The sequence below is a fragment of the Caloenas nicobarica genome, chromosome 4, assembly GCF_036013445.1.
Source record: "Caloenas nicobarica isolate bCalNic1 chromosome 4, bCalNic1.hap1, whole genome shotgun sequence".
In the NCBI taxonomy this organism is placed as follows: Eukaryota; Metazoa; Chordata; class Aves; order Columbiformes; family Columbidae; genus Caloenas; species Caloenas nicobarica.
Window position 1 is genome coordinate 2920445 of NC_088248.1, and position 17858 is coordinate 2938302.

Below are 17858 nucleotides of genomic sequence, written 5' to 3' on the forward strand. Positions count from 1 at the left end.
TGTTGCCTTTCCGAATGCTGTCCAGAGTTGTGAGGAAATGTTTCTAAATTCTTCCTTTGTAGCTTGTCCACATTTGCACCTTCTGTATATTGTTTGATGAGATTATGACCTTTTTTCAGTTGTTTCAAAGTGTAATAGAGGATTAAATTGCTTTTACTGGAGAAACTTACCTGGTGGCTATGTCTAATCTCCAGGACTGATCCTTCAAGTTGTATCAATCCTTATTTCAGTTTAGCTATTAAACCTCAGTATAACATTTTAGTTGTTTGCTTTCCTAATTCCCGTGATTACCACTAGGGCCTTTTAAAAAATATTTACTGCTTCCCTTTCACATGCTGGCTGTAATAAGGTTTCAAGTTTTTGCTAACAGCTCAGCCATTTCATATTTAACCTTTCAGAAGTCACAGGTGTTTATCTGGACTTGTTTGTTTAGTTTGGGTTGGAGTTTTTTGACTTTTCAATTACAAATTGGCCACGGTACTTACTCTCCCGATACCTTAGTCTACTGGAGTCTCAAATTTTTCTGCTTAGGAAAGAGCGTGTCTCAATGCTCTGGTAGAAGAAGACTAATATACTTGGTTTCAGGAAAAGCTTCATCACCTTCGATGATCCCATACGCGTACTGGTTCTTCGCACGTTCCCTACTGCTTAGATTCTTGAAGAGCAATGCCATCTGGCTGGAGAAAGAGGAGAGGATTGTGGGTTTTTTCAAGAACATTAGTTATTTACTCTTCAAAATTAAATTTATCCTTTCCTTATATTTGCTATGTGTTATCAGCTTAGAATTTAGCTCTTGTTCAATGTTGTCCTGAGCCCATATGTCTGAATTTCAAAGGGTTTCTTTTTGACTCAACAAACCTCTAAAGCCTTGCCGCTGAGCTCTGTTGATTTCTTCTTTTCCTGCTTTCTGCTGTGTCCAGAGGCATACGTATCCTTTGAGATCTGATTACTGTTTTCTTCAGTGCCAGCCCTGGAACACTTAAGAATTCCCTTTTTTTCCGCCTGTAGGGCCGTTTTCAATGGCCTCTATATATACATGTTTCAGAAACGTATATATATGCTTATATATATGTTTCAGAAACACAACTTGGAACTTCACGGGTTTCCTCTATTTGTATTTGCATTTTCCGTGGCTGTGATGAATTTTTACAATTTGCTTTTGCCTACTTAAGACAGCATTCAGCTCCTTGGTTTGTCCTTAGGTGTCATCCGCTAGATTCGTGCAATTTATACAAAGTTAATTTGTGCCAGGAAAGCTTAAATGAGTTTTAGGCAGTAGACATATTGCAGTCGTTATTTTGAAGCTTTAGTGAATGCCATTAAAGAAGCAAAGGTACGAGAGACCAATTCTATAGGACAGGAAAATAAGGGCCAAGAGGTTAAGATGACTTTAGAGGGTTCTAATATACTGTTATAAGTCCAAAGCAGGATTGACAAAACCATAATTGGGATGTTTAGAAGCTTTTTTAACTGGTTAATTTTTCTTGCTTGCAGGGAAAAGACAAGACTAGATAATATGTAAAGCAGAGCAAATTTATTGGGCTAAATAACATGCACTGTGATGAAAAGGCAGTTCAGGAAACCACAACAGAAGTCTTCCTTTTGCTGAAAATAGTGTAGGATGTGACCTCCTTCTGTTGCTGTCTTTTCATCCATTTTCATCTTTTCCACCCCTTCTTTTCACTTCCTATTCCTCCTTGCGTCTTAAACCATAAAAACAATTTTCCAGTCTCGCTTTGACTTTTAAGAAAGGAAGAAAAACAAAACAAAACTGGCTTGTCAGCCGTCTTGCTATGCGTTGCCCTTTGCTTGCCTGCAGCTCCTTCCTCTTGAAAATGTGTCTCCTGTGTCTCTTTTCTTCCCCAACAATCAAGGTCTCTCCAGGATCTCTCGAGGCAGACGGATATTCCTTACGGCACCGTCTTGGACTCCGCGGTCTACGAGCACGTCCGAGTGAAAGGGATGAATCCTTTTGAGAGGGACAGCATGTATTCCCAAATGTGGCGGATGATTAACAGAAGCAACGGCTCGGAGAACAATGTCGTGGAGTCCACCGCAGGCATTCAAAAGGTACTGGTACGACTGACTTCTTGCTTTCCCCTTGGAGATGCTCTGCTCTAACACTGCATTCGCTTCGTTGTTGCTTTTAACTATAAGAGATGCATTTGCACTCAAATGATCGTGCCCAGTACCAATTTCTGCAAGCCTGTTGCATTGGCACGGGGGATTGGGACTTCCCAGCTACGTAGCTTGTTTTCAACTACATCTTAAAATGTAAGTACCTAGACTGTTTGCTCTGAAAGGGATTTATAGGGATGAGAGACGAACACATTTTTCAGGGTGCAAAATGCTGGACTTGTAACCCCAGAAGACATGGCAATGTACTGTACAAAGCTTAAAGGTCTTTGAATAGAAGACATTGATTAACTTATTTTTGTAGACTCCTGGTACTGAAAACCTCATCTTTCAGTTGTAGCTCTGAGTCACGTATCTTTTGAGAAAGGCAGGCAGAGAAAGATGATCTGGATATAAATAAGAGTCTCACAGCCACCTTCTAGTGAGTTTTTAGCAGTGGGAAAGTACTTTTGAGAACAGGAGTTAATTTTTTGTAGGTACATTTGTGAATGCAATAGTCGTGTCCCATGTTTTGGTTGATAGCTACAGCTTTTATAATAACAATAGCACATGAAAGGGTTCAGTATGAGAGTGAAAATGAGTGAATGTATACGGAGTTTATCCCTACCATTGTATCTTCATAGTGAGAGTTTTAAATGAAATCTGAGAAATAGTATCTTTTATAGATTTTATTTTAAACTTCAAAATGTGAATATCAGTTAGAGCAAATATCCATGAAGTTGTGTGTTCACTTGTTCTAAGCTTGGTTTAGAGATTTCTAAAAATCCAGACAAACTCTTCCTTTTGTCTCCACCAAAATCCATTTGCCAGTAAAACCTGTAATTTCTGGTGTTTTCACGCCGGATGCAAACACATAAGAGAAAAGAGTATGTTAAAAAGAATCATGAAATCACTGGTGATCTCTTGATAATAAAAGAGCCACAAAGTATCAAAGATTCTTTGGAGTTTTAGAAATCACTAATCCACCCTCTATATAACTGAGATCATATTTTCTCCTCTGAAGGACTAAACAGCATGAACGAAGAGGCAAGAGAGGCCCTGGGGAACTGCACTTTTTAAACTCCTTTAGAAAAAGTCGTAAGCTGAAAAAGCAAGGCAAAAAAAAAAAAAAAAAAAGACAGTCTGAAGCCTTATGGGCTAGAGGAAATTGCTTTTTTTTGGTTTTTTAGAAAAAATATTTTAGTTTGGTTTGTAAGGGGCTGATAGAGCTGGGGTTTGCCTTTTGTATAAAACAAAGCTGCCCTCCTGGTTTGCCTTCCCAAGTTATACCAAAGGTTTCGGAAGAATCAAAACCCAGAGCATGTCAAACACAGCTGTGTTGACTAATGGCTTTTAGCTGAAAAAAAAAGCACCAGTGTGTCATGCTGGCAGGTAATTCCAGATTACAGTCTTTGATTTCTCATTCCTGGAACCATGGCGGTTGCTGTCTTAAAACCTGCAAGCCCAGAAATGTCTGAGTTCTTTAATTGCCCATGCCTCTGCTTCCCAGGAACGAGCACTTGGAAATTACAGTGTTGAAAAACCAAATTGCAGCAGATGAGCAAGCCAGTCACCCTCCAGTTTTAAAATGTCAAAGAACTCAGGCCTGATTCTGATGAACATTCACATCCACCTGTGTGTGCACACTTTCTGCCTTTCTATCACCTTACAGGAAGAAATAACACAGAAAATGATTATTTGCCAGTTGCTGTTCACATGTAAGCTTTTGGGAGGTTGTATTTTGCCTGCTCAGGAAGAAAGCTGAAAGAAGAATATGATGTTAAAAGCTAGTCTAAGGCAAGGAAAATTAATATTTTAAAAGGTAGCTGGCAAGAGGCAGGGATCATAAGCTCTGTAACATACTTGAAAAAAATGAAAACATTTCAGAGGAAAGAATTCATGGGTCCTTTCGGCCTATTTATATGATTCGTAATGTTCTTTGGGGTCTCGAATGACCACATCAGAGCTATTAACTCAACCAGGTCATAGCCCTGGACAAGCTCAGCCACCAGGCCTCCCTCTGAGCTTCATTTTGTTCCCACCATTAATCAGCGCTAAAGCACGACTGAACAGCAGTTTGTCCAAGCTCTCCGAGGCCGTTACCTCGGCACACGTTTCTGGAGGTGAGACTTAATTAGCGCTTCCAAACGGGTACGGGGAAAGGGGTTTCCACTAGGCTGCCTAACGACCGTGAAGGAACGGCGGTGGGAGGGATGCCCGTGGGTGAGAGGCGTGCAAGGGGGATGGATGCGGTGGACATGTTCTTCTTTAACAGCAGCGAGGTTAAATGGGGTTTGCAAGTCGCCATGGCAAAAATCAAAAAAAAAAGGCTTTGCTGGAGTATTTTGTTATATCTTAAAAATCCTTTAGTTTTGTCTTGCTTTTATTCTGCCAACTGCGGTGGAGCTGGCACTCTTTATTTTGAGGGAAGCAGCAGTTTAATAGTAATGCGCATATAAACAGGAGGAAGGGAGGGGAATCAAACACTGATTCACTCATCACATCATCCTGCGCGCTCGGCAGGACCGCATTGCTCACTGTACCGGCGATTTCCTGGGGAATGGCACCTGTGTGAGCGAAAATACAATACAGCCAAATGACGATGATTGTGTAGTCCCATTTTGCATCAGGCAATCTACTACTTTGACCTGCTTTTCCTGGCAGGAGAGCAGAGCAAGGCAAGAGAAATAAGATGGGAAGATCATGTCATTTTAAGTTTTCAGGTTTTGTTATTTATTAGTCCTGTTCTTCTTATAAATCAGGTGCATACATCTCACCGTGTGTGCTGGTACTCCATCCATAGTGAACGGCTTTATACACCATTGGGTCTGGTTCAAAAGCAGCTGAGTAGATGTGCCCTGAAGAGAGAGCAGAGTTTTAAACACGTCAGGCAGAAGACAGCCTGAAAAGCACGAGTGCTTTAGAAATTTTCTGCCACTTATTGTCTCTTCCTTTCTCAAAAGGCAACAAAAAGCCGTTAAAGGTCTGAACTGAAGGTAGGAAAGCATTCAGTTCCTTGTCTTCCTGCTCTGTCAAATCAAAATGGATGGGGACGTAGCTGTATTCCTACAAATGCTTGGATTATTCTGGAGAATATTCACTTTTATCTTCATTTTTTTTTATTATTCCTAAGTGTTTCGTGTATCTCAAATTGATTTCACTTTTTTGCATAGGTTATGAAATATGCATCTTATTCTGTCAAAAGAATTTCTGTTTTCCTTAAAGTTATTTATGCGGAGACGATTTACAGAGGCCTAAGTCATGCCTGCTTAAACATTCATCGAGGACTCCAAGAAAAATCATTTAGGCTTAAACATACCACATTACATACCTCTTTATGTCTTCTTAAAAAGCACATTACCCTGCTTAATCCTTTACAAGCACCACAGGCTTCTCCTGTCCTTGGAACTATTCCCATTTAAAATATAATGAAGCACTTCCATTGTGCCCTTGTCTGCTCTTTCTTCCCTAGAGTATAGTAGTGCCTAATGCCCTATCCTACCCACCTTGTTCCTCTGAACATGATACCGTAGCCTACAGCGTCTACGTTTTTCTCAGCACTACAAAGTGGAAAATTCCTTTCCCAGGCTGCACAGGCAGAATCCGAATGCATTTGAAACCTCTATTTAACTCTACCTGCAAAATATTTAGCCGGTAGGAAACTTGCGAATGACTGTCACGTGAAATAATGTTTCTGGATGATGCATTTAAAAGAAACTCCTCTTAGGCTCTCATAATATTTCCTCCTCAACTTTCACACAGTATCAAAAGGACTTGGGTCTTGAGACTTTGATTTTCTTGTGATCCTACTTGCACTCCCGGGGCTGAGCCCCTTTGCTTTCCCTGGACACTGTGGATGGCACTTTCACCTTCCTGAGAACACCGTAACATAATAATATTGTTTAAACTACCTAGGAATAGGCCATAACGAAGCTTTGCTAAGGTGATTTATCTTGGGAAGAAAGGGGTCAGAATGGTTTGCAATTCTGTGCTAGAACAAATTGTTGGTAAGTGGACATGGTGATTCTTAATTTGTTTTCAGCAGTAGCAACAGCATGAAGATTTCTATTGATGGGCCAAAAACCTCCTCAATTAACTAATTATCCTGATTTGCTCACAAATTTGCCATTGGAATTGCCATTCTGGTGGCAGATAAACTGATCCGGTGGCACTATGAAAAGCTCTCGTTAGCATGTGCAAGTCCACACACCTTTGTTGTGAACATTTCTGACCATGCAGCTGGCCAGTAAAAAGACACCGAAAACAAGAGATGCAGGTGAGATGTTCTGCGTTGGGTCTACAAGTCATAAGGTTCAGGAGAATCCTTAAGACCTTCGTGAAGGTGCAGTTTATCTAATTTGCAATTACCGTCACCAGCACAGTCCATGACTTGGAATTGATGGCTGCCTGGGGGTACCAAACGCACGTGCTGTCCTCACCTTGTATTATCATGGGTGGTCTGTCTCCGTATTATTTTTCACGTAGCGTCCTTTTCCTGGAAAGCAAGTCTCAACATAAAACCTGAACCGGATTTACCAGTGACGTGCTGTTAATAACGACAGGACAAATGCCTGATCCGCTGACACGAGCATGTTTAATAGCTTGTCAACATGTCAGTTTATGGGGGCAGGGGAGTGGAGTGTATTTCATTGCAAAGCATATGTCTCATAGCCTTATCATAAATTGGCTTCAGTTTGCATGAGCCAAAAGAATAATCAGCCTGGAGAAAGATTTTTATATATATATATATATATTTTTTTTTTTTACCTATAATCCTGTGTATCTTTGCTTTCCATATCTAGGGCCCAAACAAACTTAAAGTGGTGCAAAAATTTAGAATCCTGACCAGAAAACCTTACAAACACAGTGTGGTGGTACTTCCAGGCATTATCAAAAGGTTAATAGTTCTCTGGATTAGCTTAGGGGGTTGATGTGTTTTGAATGTATAATAACTGATCTGTGGCAGTTAACAGAGCGTGAAGAAGATTCCGTGCATAGCTTTAAAAATGAAACGTAAAACTCTTCCTGCTGCCTCATTTTCTCAGAATTCAAGGTAGGCTCAAAAAAAGGCTCGTTCCCCCTCACGAACACTCCGAAGCATATACTAAAGTTTGATCTCACTTTGACTTTTTAGAGAGTCTTCTCAGGTTTTATCTTGAGTAGAACAGCTGTCAAAGTCATTTTCTGTAGAGTTTGGCTTTATTCAAATGAAAATGTAAGTCATAATTCAAGTCAGCCTAGATATCGCGAACCGGATCTACACAGACACGTGTTCCTCTCATAACTAAGCAAGCCAACTACTGCCATATTCCTTTTGTCTCCAAAGTTTCCCGAAAATTTTATCTGAGTTCATCTTCTCCTGTTTCGCCTTAACGTGCTCCCAAATGTATTTTCCCCCTTTTGCTCTCGCTGAAGTGCCGTCCAAGTTGGCTTGTGTTCAAAGGGCAGTCCGCATGTGTCTGCCGGTCACTTTGGGAACCTCAGATGTCACCGATGTCCTGCTGCAGTGCCATTCCTGTCTTGGCTTGCCCTCTTTCTTGTCTCTCTGTTATTTTGGAGAATTTCCCAGATCCGTTCGCCAGTTTTTATGGGCCATCCCGCATCCAAGACCATCATCTTTTCTTTCTGTAGCTCATCCCTGAGTATTCTCAAGTCCCAACAAATTCAGCCAGTGGCTCCAGGGAGACAACTTGCAGATCTGCTCCTCTTACTCTAGACTGGGCTCCTTTTATCTGAAACAAAACTTGTGTGTTTTCTTCTACTGGCTTTTCATGTCTGACCATTAACTTAGTTCAACCTGTGACCTACGACTGACTTAGTTATCTTCATTTTCTTTCCTGTGGCTTTCTATTGCTCAAGCTTGAGTGTGTATTTAAGTCTTGCCAATTTACCTTCCATAAGGTGATTTACCCATACAACATCCAGTCCATTGCTTCAGTAGTTTTCAGGGTAATTCTCTCTGGCATTTACAAAACACTGTTTCTGCATTTAGTTCTATTGAAAATGCCCCTGTTGAAAAAAACAAGAAGAGAGGAAGAGGGAGAAAGTCTTGAGTTTCAAGGCCCTTCGTGGTCATTTCTGACTTGGACATCATTTGTGTGAGCTTCCAGCACAACTCCTTTTTCAAGCAAGCATCTTTCTGCTTTCTCCAAGGACTATTCTGTAAGGCATGAAGTTTTCCCTCAAGACAGCAGTCTTGTCTGTTCTTCAAACTCCTTCACACTCTCCTTTGTTATTACACTAACAAAAACCTTGACAACTAGGTCTCTGGTGTACTACAGTCGCTACCCATCAACTGAGTAGCGCCGTTCTGTTGTTTCTTTATGCTCTTTCCCTTCATTTGGCTTATTTTATAACTGCCACCTAAGAGGGGAGAGAGGAGCTCACGCGATAGTCATCTAAATGCCATCACAGATGTGGTGTGGGTGAAACCAAAGAACTACTACACCCCAGAATGAACTGAGTTAATGAACACGACCACTGTCAGAAGATTCTCTCTCAGAAGATAACCTCTCTGTGTCTGACCTTTCAGCCTTCATCCTCAAAGGAGAGCTACAGCCTAACTTCAAAAGACAAGCATGGGAGCTTAAGTGCCTAACAGTCTGATACAGTATAAAAAAATACGGGGGGGAAAGGATTTTATTGGGCGATCGGTCCTTATTATCTTGTTTTCTCCAGCTTCAGTGGTACCAGCTACGTATTTCTCTTGAATTGTCTCATTGATTAACATAATTGCATCAATCTCAGAGTCAGTTTTCAAATCTTGAAGATTTCTGCGTGTTTTCAGAGGTTCGTTTACCTGAAAGCTTGGTTATTTAGGTGTCCCCCCACAGATAGATCCCTTCTTCTGTTTAAAGGTAATTCTCTCTTAAAACCTTGCTTCACTTAGATCCTTAAAGTGTCGTGGCTGCAACTGTACTCCCGTCATGTGTAACTTTAGGTGCCTGATTTAGATGTCCAAGTTTCTTTCTCGGATATCACAGGCAGACAATTTCCGTCTCTAGAGAGTGGCCGGGGGTGCCTAAGCTGGGAACCTATTTTTCTTGGCAGTTTATTGTGCACAGTACCTATAAAAATAAGATCATATTCCATGACTGGAAATGGCAATAAAAAAAAAAAAAAGAAAAAAAGAAATAGCAAAGCATACCCCGAGGAACTAATTTTGCTTGAATCCTGTAGAATTGCATTCTGCAGAGAGCTGAGTCCTGACTTTTCAGCCAGAGGAGGGATGACTGAGAGCCCTTGGAGGAGTGAGCATGGGGTGGGGGGGTCCCCATCCTTCGTCCTGCTGCACAAATACAAAGCGAAGTACTTCACGCTTTGGCCTGGTTCTAACCCTGTAGTCGTCTTTTTACATGGCAAAACAGTCCAGAGAGGAAAAATCGAGTCCTTTGTCAGCGGGCGTTTCACTAATTAGGATGAGAGAAACATCCCCGAATCAACGGTAGGAGACCAGCCCTGGAAAAGCGTGAGGTGTGCGACTCTGAGAATTGCTGCCGGAGTAGTTTGTATCCCCAGTTGTTTCCACGGCCATATCATACCATAATCCCGAGCTTTACACGTGAGAGACTTTAGATTTCTGAATAACTAAGCAGCAGAAGTGCTGCTCTCATTTGCACTGGCAAGTGATTCGTTGTAGAAATTGCAAGCTCCCTCCTGAAGCTGGGGTTTTTAGGGGATGGGAAATCTTGGAAGGGAGCAGGGAGTAAGAAAACTAGCAATTAAGAAATAATTTAAGAAAAAGAGTGCATTTTGAGTCCGTGGTTGTAAAAGCTGAGCGTGAGTGTGTCAGGGTAATGCTCAAAGGAGGTTTTTTTGCTGGCATTATTTGTTGCTGAAGTGTTCTCTAAGGAAGCACCTGTTAGAAAGGGTTAGAAAGGATGCTCAACCCACCCCTACAAACAAGTAGCTTAATTTGTGCATATTTGGATCTAACAGTAATGCTATTGTCACATTCCATTAAAAAGGAAAAGGTTTCTGAGTATTTACTATGTGACGAGCACATATATTATGCATTAGCGCAGGGGAGGTCTGGAAGAGAAACAGCTCTCGTGGGTGCTGTTACAAACCACCTTATGAGAAAAATCTGGGCTTTAGTAAAGAGTGCAAAACAGGAGATGCCTTTACAGATAGATTTGCAGCAAAATGGAAGTTCTGTTATATGTTACTCTCTCAATTAAAACCAAAATATCATGTTCTGCCTTCCGTATATGAGCTGCAGAGGCCAGGAATGTTTGGGGAGAGAAGCTCAGAAAAGGCTGATTTTTCAAATACGAAACAGGAAGCCAACATTTCACCTATGCATCCCCAAAATGGTGCTTTGTGTTTACACACCCCAGGTCTGTGCTTCAAAATACCTACGTGCGTTTGAACGCAAGTACAGGCTGTAGAGCCAGAGAGATCTCCAGGGTCTGATCTTAAAACATCTGGTTTGAGAGACTGGAGACTGAGCAGACTTTTGTTGCTGGCTGCTTTTTGATATTGCCCTCAGTCTTCTGATTATACATAGCGGGAAATATTCTAGTAAAACTGTATTTTGTTGGAGCATAACTATTTATTGAACCCCAAGTGTTTTGAGGAAAAAAAAAAAAAAAGGGGTTATGTCGTGTTTAAGGAGGAAGAGAGGAGGAAGAGGACCAGTTTGAAGCACCAGATCTAGTGGTTCAAACTGGATAGTTGTTGCACGAAAATAATTGGCATCACATTAAGCAGAGTGGTAGAATAGATGATGAAGTTTTTGGGGCTTAAGCCGTACTCATGCCAACAAAATCCTAAGGCTGGGCTGTAGGAGGTTCTTTCTTTAAAGAAGACTGGCAGGAAGCAGAAAGTCTCCAGTGCAGAGGCTGTCAGGCTGCGCTAAGGTCTGAGCCTTATTCACTTACCTCCTCTGGAGCGATGTGAAATGAAAACACGTCTCTTTAACTCCCACTAAATATTTCAGGGGCTTTAAAACCTGTTCAGTTTTCTCTCTGCGGTTCCTCAAACCTGCAAGACTGGCATGTGTCAGTGGTGCGCTCGCATAGACATCGACAAATGGAAATGACAGAAGACCTTTCGTTGCCTGGCATTCACCTGGCACCTTTCACACAGCGCAAAATCCTTAGAAAGCCAAACATAATAATGTGGTTTTATTCTATAGCATACATTAAGATGCCTCCTGCTACTATCTTTTACTGACCTGATTCTGAGATGTTTTCTGAGTGCTTTTCTTGGAAAGAAATGTAGATGGAGTGCACTTCCCAGCCGTCAAGTTAATAATTTAGAAGTAACAGCACAGCGTTGAGCAAGGTATGCCAGGTAGGCAAGCTGGCTTTCTAAAAGTATGTCAACTAAAAATAAAGATAAAATTCTTCTGTTAAATAAGCAGAATCTTTCCTTGGGCTGAAGAGTAATGAGAATTGTGTTTTTTCCACTATTTTATTCTCTTTAGTTAAATTGCCAGCAAGCAGTTTATGTCTCTTTGTATTTGAATTAGGTGGCGGAGTTGTCCGGTTCGAAAACGTGGCTACAATAAATCAGTTTCTTTTTAATAGCCAAGCTATGGGAGGAGAGGATTAAAGTGCCACACAGAGTATTTTAAGAAGCATTTTAAACAGGCCGTAATCACATTTCATAGCTCTGTCATTTTGCATAAAATACCAAATCTAGGTAGACTGCACAACTCCCTGGCTGGGACCGCAATGGCAGGAGAGGGTTGTTTTTTACCATTCCCGGCTCTAAAGCTTTCCCACTGCACGGGGGTTGATTGGTGTTTGTGGCTGTTTGCAGAATGGCTGGTTAATCAAATAAAACAGGCTCCATTCCCTGCTGAATGTAGAAGAGGGAGGGATATAAATACCAGGGGCTGCATTGGGATGGGTGGAAAATATAATGAGTCTGTAATGAAAAAAAGAGTAGATGAGCAGCTGCGTTATACAAGTCTGTAAGTACCGAGGGGTTCTGGTCATAACGTCAAAGAGCAGAAGCTTTGGTTGTTTTATCGCTCTGACCTCGGGACAGGATTTCCTTGTAATACCTTTCTCGCAAGAATTCTCAACCTGTAAGTAAACGAACCTAGAACACGGCACCTTCTTATTAGTGAGTCTTGTCCCTAATTCCCAGGAAACCTTAAAATTTCTCGGCAGCCTTCCACTAAGTGCGGGCTGCAGTTCCTGAGTGTTCCTTTGTAGAAGAGGTGGATGGCCAGGACATCTTTCTAGCGATTGATCCAGGGTACTGCAACATACCTTGGTCCAAAACCGTCTGAATTTGTGACCTCTGGGAGGCACTGAAAAAAATAATCGAGTGCTAACGTTTTGCTCAAGTCTTGTCTTTTCACGCAAGTTGTTATGTGAATGTCCCTTGGAGTCCCAAGTGTTGCAGTTCACAGCATAGTCTGGGGACAACACACAAAATTGTAGGTACAGATCGGGCAGGTGGGAACAGCAAAGGCGGGAACAATTTCTCACAAACGGAAAACGTGAGCACCAGTTAATGAAAGTTTGCAAAATGCTTTCAGTCCTTCAGATGATGCTGTTATTAAATTGAACATTTTTGCTTATGCTGTAGTTGTGCCGAAAGCTAAATGAGAGAGATGGTTTTCTTTAAACCAGTATCTTATTCTTGATTAGCTTGATCGTTAAATCATTTTGGATTTAACAAAGTAAGTGGCAGATGGAACACAACAAAGAGAGCAGAACAACAGAAAATAAAACATGACATGAGATCACAGAAAGGAATCAAAGCAGACAAACCAGAAAATAAATCTAAAGAACTCATACCAAAATTCCAGGTAAAATAATGACATATAAGATATGTTTGGGAATAACAACAGTTGTGGAAAATTCTCAGGGTACGATTTTGTCTTTCCGTAGATGCCAATAACGATCTCATGCCGTGGTGCTGAAAGTCTCCTCTCATTAGCAAACGTGGTAGCGGTTTCGCAAAATTAGAATGAAGTTTAGTGAATAGAAGTGGAAACATCCGCCAAGCCTGTAACTCAAGATCACACAAATTCTTGGCATCTGATGGATTTTACTGCCCTTCTCGCTGTACCTCTCCACTCCCAAACTTACGTTCTGCTTTTCAAAATCTTGGATCGCCCAGTTCAGCTAGTTTCTCCACACATCTCTCCACCTTCCCAGAACATGTCTTGAAAGGGTTGCCCTGTCTTTTCTACAGCACCGTCTCACATCTTCTGAGTGAGTATCTCCCTACATCCAGCATGAGAAGTCATTAGCTCAAATCTGGCATCCATTTAAACCAGCCAGGAGTGGACCTCAGCTCCCTTTGTGTTTGGAAGCTGACTTGACTGTTCCAGACCTCATGAACTGAGTAACGTGCAGGGAAAAAAATCTCATAAAAGCAAGAATTACTTTACGTAACATCAAGTATCATGCAGATGCGTTCCTAGCTGGACAAAGACAAGTCACATCCCAATAACAGAGAAACTTGCAGAAAGTTTGTTTTGAATTTCTTTCTAATAGTCGTCCTAGGCCTGGTGGAGTTTCTTTAGTCCCCATAGACTTTTACATGGTGCACTTTTTGACAGATACTGTGTCAAGTTTTATTGTGTCCCTTCGTGATTGATATTGCACACATTCTCTACAGCTTTCAGAATGTTGTAGTTGTTGCAACTTGACGCGGTTTGTAAGCTGTGGGACTTTTCTAACACCCCATGACAAGTTTTATGTGACTGCAGTTTTGATTTAATCATTATATTATACTCAATCTGTAGATTTTTCTTTCTTTTTATAATGCACTTGCCGTATTTTATGCCCTTGCAGATCTCTGTTTTGTCTCTTGCTTCATCCTAAGCTCTGCTCTGAGTATGTGGCCCGTGTAGGTACAGAGTAAGTCCATTGAATTATTACTTATTCAGTAGCTGCCAAATGTAGATGACTGTACTGGGCCTTAGATTCCCATTGAACTTGCATTATTGGGCTCTAAATAATTTGAAATATGACAAAAAGCATAAACACAGCTAAAAAGAAGTCAAAAGAGACAAGATAAAATATTGTTGTGGTTTTATCTTCTTCAGCTACAGTAAAACACACTCTTCATAGATAATGTCATACATAAGGAAAAGGAGGATATATTTTCCTGGCATTGTATTTCCTCTGCTTTCTTGTTACATCTTGTGAATTAAACTTTTTTCTAAAATCTCAAGTGAAAGATACAGCAACAAAGGTTTTACATTGGAGTTGGTGTAGACGTCCATCGGTAGGAATTACGCCTTCCATTGGTGTCCGAAGGGATCATGTTTTCAGAAGAAGAACCCACGTGTGTGAAGTTGCGTATGACGTTTCAATATAACTGAGCAGAGAAAGGAGATGTATCTCCAGCTGCACAGCTGTTTCTGTGCGTTCAAAAGCCAGAGAGAAACTGCAGTTCTTCACCGCATTTAGTATATATTTGCCCAATGTAGTCTCCCTCTCATGGCATCGTTCTGTAAAAGAGAATTTATTTTTTAAGTTAGGTTGTGGCGTAAATGTAACTAACAATTAACCATCAGTTTAGGTATTCATTCTTCTTATGGTCAAAGTCTAATTTGGTTTTCAGCAAAATAAATAAAAAGGCACTAAATGAGATTACGTTTCCTAACAAGGGTAGTGGCATTTTCCAAGCCATCCCCACACAGATGCTGGGTGATACCTGCTGTACATTGGATGAAGCACTGAAACATCAAGGTGATGATTTTAGGATGCTGCTGCTCATGTTTTTCATTTTGCTTCCCCATTGTTTGCTGCTAACTAATGAAATAATTTCAGTCACTGGAGTAAGATGTTCACCGGTGTACGTGATTAGCTGGGCACTTAGCTTTCAATGCTGCGTGCACAAATACCTGATTTGCAAGTGCATCGTGTAACTAAGTACATCTCAACTGACACTGCCAATTCTAGGTGATATGCTACTGCATTTTAAGAAGGCAAACCGGCTGCTTGCATTGTATCATCGCAATTAAAACTGAAAAATCCCTGTGCCATCATTTTTTCCATTCCACGAATATTTTAACTCCACTTTTCTCCTTGCTCTTCTCAAAGACACCTTGGCGTTTTTGTTAATACGGTAAGACTAGGAGAAGTACTTGACTTTGACCCAGCTGGATCGTATTTTTCAAAAGAATGCGACTGACACAAAGTATACACATCGCATTCAAATTAAGTAAATAAGTAAGACTGGCTGACTAATTGCATTATATTTACCAAAGAACTATTCTTCTTGTTTATGATATGATGAGTTTTCATGGTGCATTTTGTCCGAGTTTGAATCTGAGAGACTTGGGCAGAACATGAGGAGACATAATTTCCACTGTTTTCCAAACTTATGGGAAATCTAGAGTGAAGCAGGAAATACAATTGCTTATTCAATTAATGAATCTATTTATATAAGTTTAGATTGTTAAGGTGCCCACAAATATATAACTACTAAACCAGACTTAGTTGTCATAAGGGATTTATCCGCTGGATTGTTACAGTAGTTGAAAATGTGTAAGGAAAGAGGTATTTTTATTAAAAAATGCTTGTCTTTAGAAGTTCTACAGTTGTCAATATATCATAGAATGTTTCCATATTGAGTTATTAACTATTGATCAAAATGTTTTTTTCATTTTGAAATGTTAATCCATTGCGAGGAAAATAATTCAGGTAGAAATCAACTTTTTGGAATTAAATGTTATCCAGTTTGGATTTCTTAACTGGTTTTGGTCCCAAAATTTGTGACAATTTTCCTTAATTCAAACTCTTGAAACTCCTTGTGCAGACAGATAACCGATTTCTGCCCAGCTCGATTTATCACTTTCTTCAAGCAAAAGCTCCGTGTTTAACATTATCTCTCTGCGTTTGCGTCAAGTGTACTGCCCAGGAATTTCTATTGATTTCTGTTTCAAGGGAAAGAAGGGATTAGAAATCTTTCATGAAAAATATCAGTCCTGAACAAATCCTCCATCACGATAAAGAATTAAGTGATTGTTTTACAACAATTTTTTTTTTTTGGTTGACACTTGGCTGCTCCTTCTTAGTTCTGTCAACTATAAACTCATTTCTGACATCTGAGCTATCGTGTGGGCAGGTCAGGATGAATTAGAAACAAATATAATGGGAGCCTGTGACTTGCGCTTCGTTTGTTATTTACAGAGGGGTGCAAAATGAATGCTTTAGCCTTAGATGAGTGAAAATGCCTGCACAGGTTGTAGCCAGGGATTAAAACGTGTTCAGGAGCAGGGTCTCCAAAGACCTGACAAGCCAGCGACAATGGGCAGCGTGGTGGCGTTAGAAACCCAGATGTTAGAACAATAATGGCTCTTAAAAAACCTGGGCAAGAGATGCTTATCGAAGACAGAAGGACAAAATGGTTCAAAACAAGACAGTGAAATTATTTTGCGTGAGTAGAGGGGCATCCCGAATCCCGTTACCACTACGAAAGCGGTCAGAGCTCTTGTATAAGGAACATAAAAAACTGAAAGTCAAGTCAGTTTCTTTAAAATAAGTTTCTGAAATGAAACTGTGTGTTTCAAATGAGCTTTTGCTAGAGGATTTTTCAGTAACATTGGCAGTTTTGCAAAGAATTTTCTTGTAGTGGAAGTTCTCTTAGAAATGGCGAATGGTTCTGATGAGTAGTTTTTTGAATTTTGATGGTTTTTCTATCCTTGCAGTTGCTATTCACTAAGTATTTCATTGAATAAGGAACGCTGCCCAAGAATTGCGCTTAGATTGACTCTGCTTCTATTGTAAAGCATGAGGACAAGAACCCTTCAGTTAGTGTCACGCTGGATCGATTAAATTTAAAGAGGGATGCTGTTTCTCTAAATTCACCTGCATTTATCTTCTCCATGATACTTTAATCCACAGAATTTTACTTTTTCACCCAAATTAAGAGGATTGATCTGTGTACGTTTCCTCATTTAGATGCTCTTTTGTTAGGAATTCACTGCCACAAAACTACAGATATATCAGAAGGGAGGAGTCACTTTGATGTTTGGTTGAAATTTGCCTCGTTATTGAGACTGCCACTTGGCTACTGCAGATCTAGATTACTGGGGAACCTGAAGTGCTTTCGTATAATTTGTGTATATGACCTTCACTGCTGATACCCTTAAAATACTCTCTGTTAATATCTGGAAGCACTAAGTTGTCATAAAATAAATCAGACGCTGGCATATTAAAAAAAAAAAAAAAGTTGTTCCTTACCTTTCCAAGGTCTGCTTTGCTGCGTTTTTTTTTTTTTCCTATTGTTTTTTTCTCCTGTTTCTCATCCATTTGAAATTAATGCTGGCCATAAAGAACCTGCGGTTCAGCTGCATGTCAGCGATCAGCGTGATCTGCTGCCTGTTCAGTGCTTTGCTGTGATTACCTGCAGGAGCTGCCGGCTCCGTTCTCTGCTCTCAGAAATTGTACCTTTGATTGGCCTCCGCTCTGCTTGTTATTTGCTTTCTTGTACCTTATAAGATGCGTTTAATTACAGTGGCAAAATGTGAACGCACCGAGCAATGGAGCAATTCTACCACCAAGGCGCCCTCTCGTTACAGAGCTCTCTTACCTGAGTAATTGTTCTAATTCCGGATGAATTATTCAAGGCCTGCCCAGTGTAACAAGCGGGTGTGTGATCTTGAAGCTTTTTTTTGGCAAGTTGCTTATGAGGAATTAATGCTTTTCCTGATGAAGTTTTATCTGGAGCAAATAGACACGCCGTTGAAGCTGATACGACAATGTAATGAAAGATAAACTTCATGCTGAAGAGGAGACGAGGCTGGGATTTCTAACCTC

The 17858-nt window shown here is 40.5% G+C and overlaps 1 protein-coding gene across 2 annotated transcripts in view; it reads left to right on the forward strand.

Annotated features, from left to right (window-relative positions):
- The window catches only part of GRID2 (glutamate ionotropic receptor delta type subunit 2), a 570960-nt gene that overhangs the window by 493195 nt on the left and 59907 nt on the right, over positions 1-17858 (forward strand). For both annotated transcript variants that reach the window (XM_065634052.1, XM_065634053.1), the window contains one exon: positions 1875-2070. In XM_065634052.1, coding sequence (XP_065490124.1) covers positions 1875-2070 — 196 coding nt within the window. The remainder of the gene's footprint in view (positions 1-1874; positions 2071-17858) is intronic.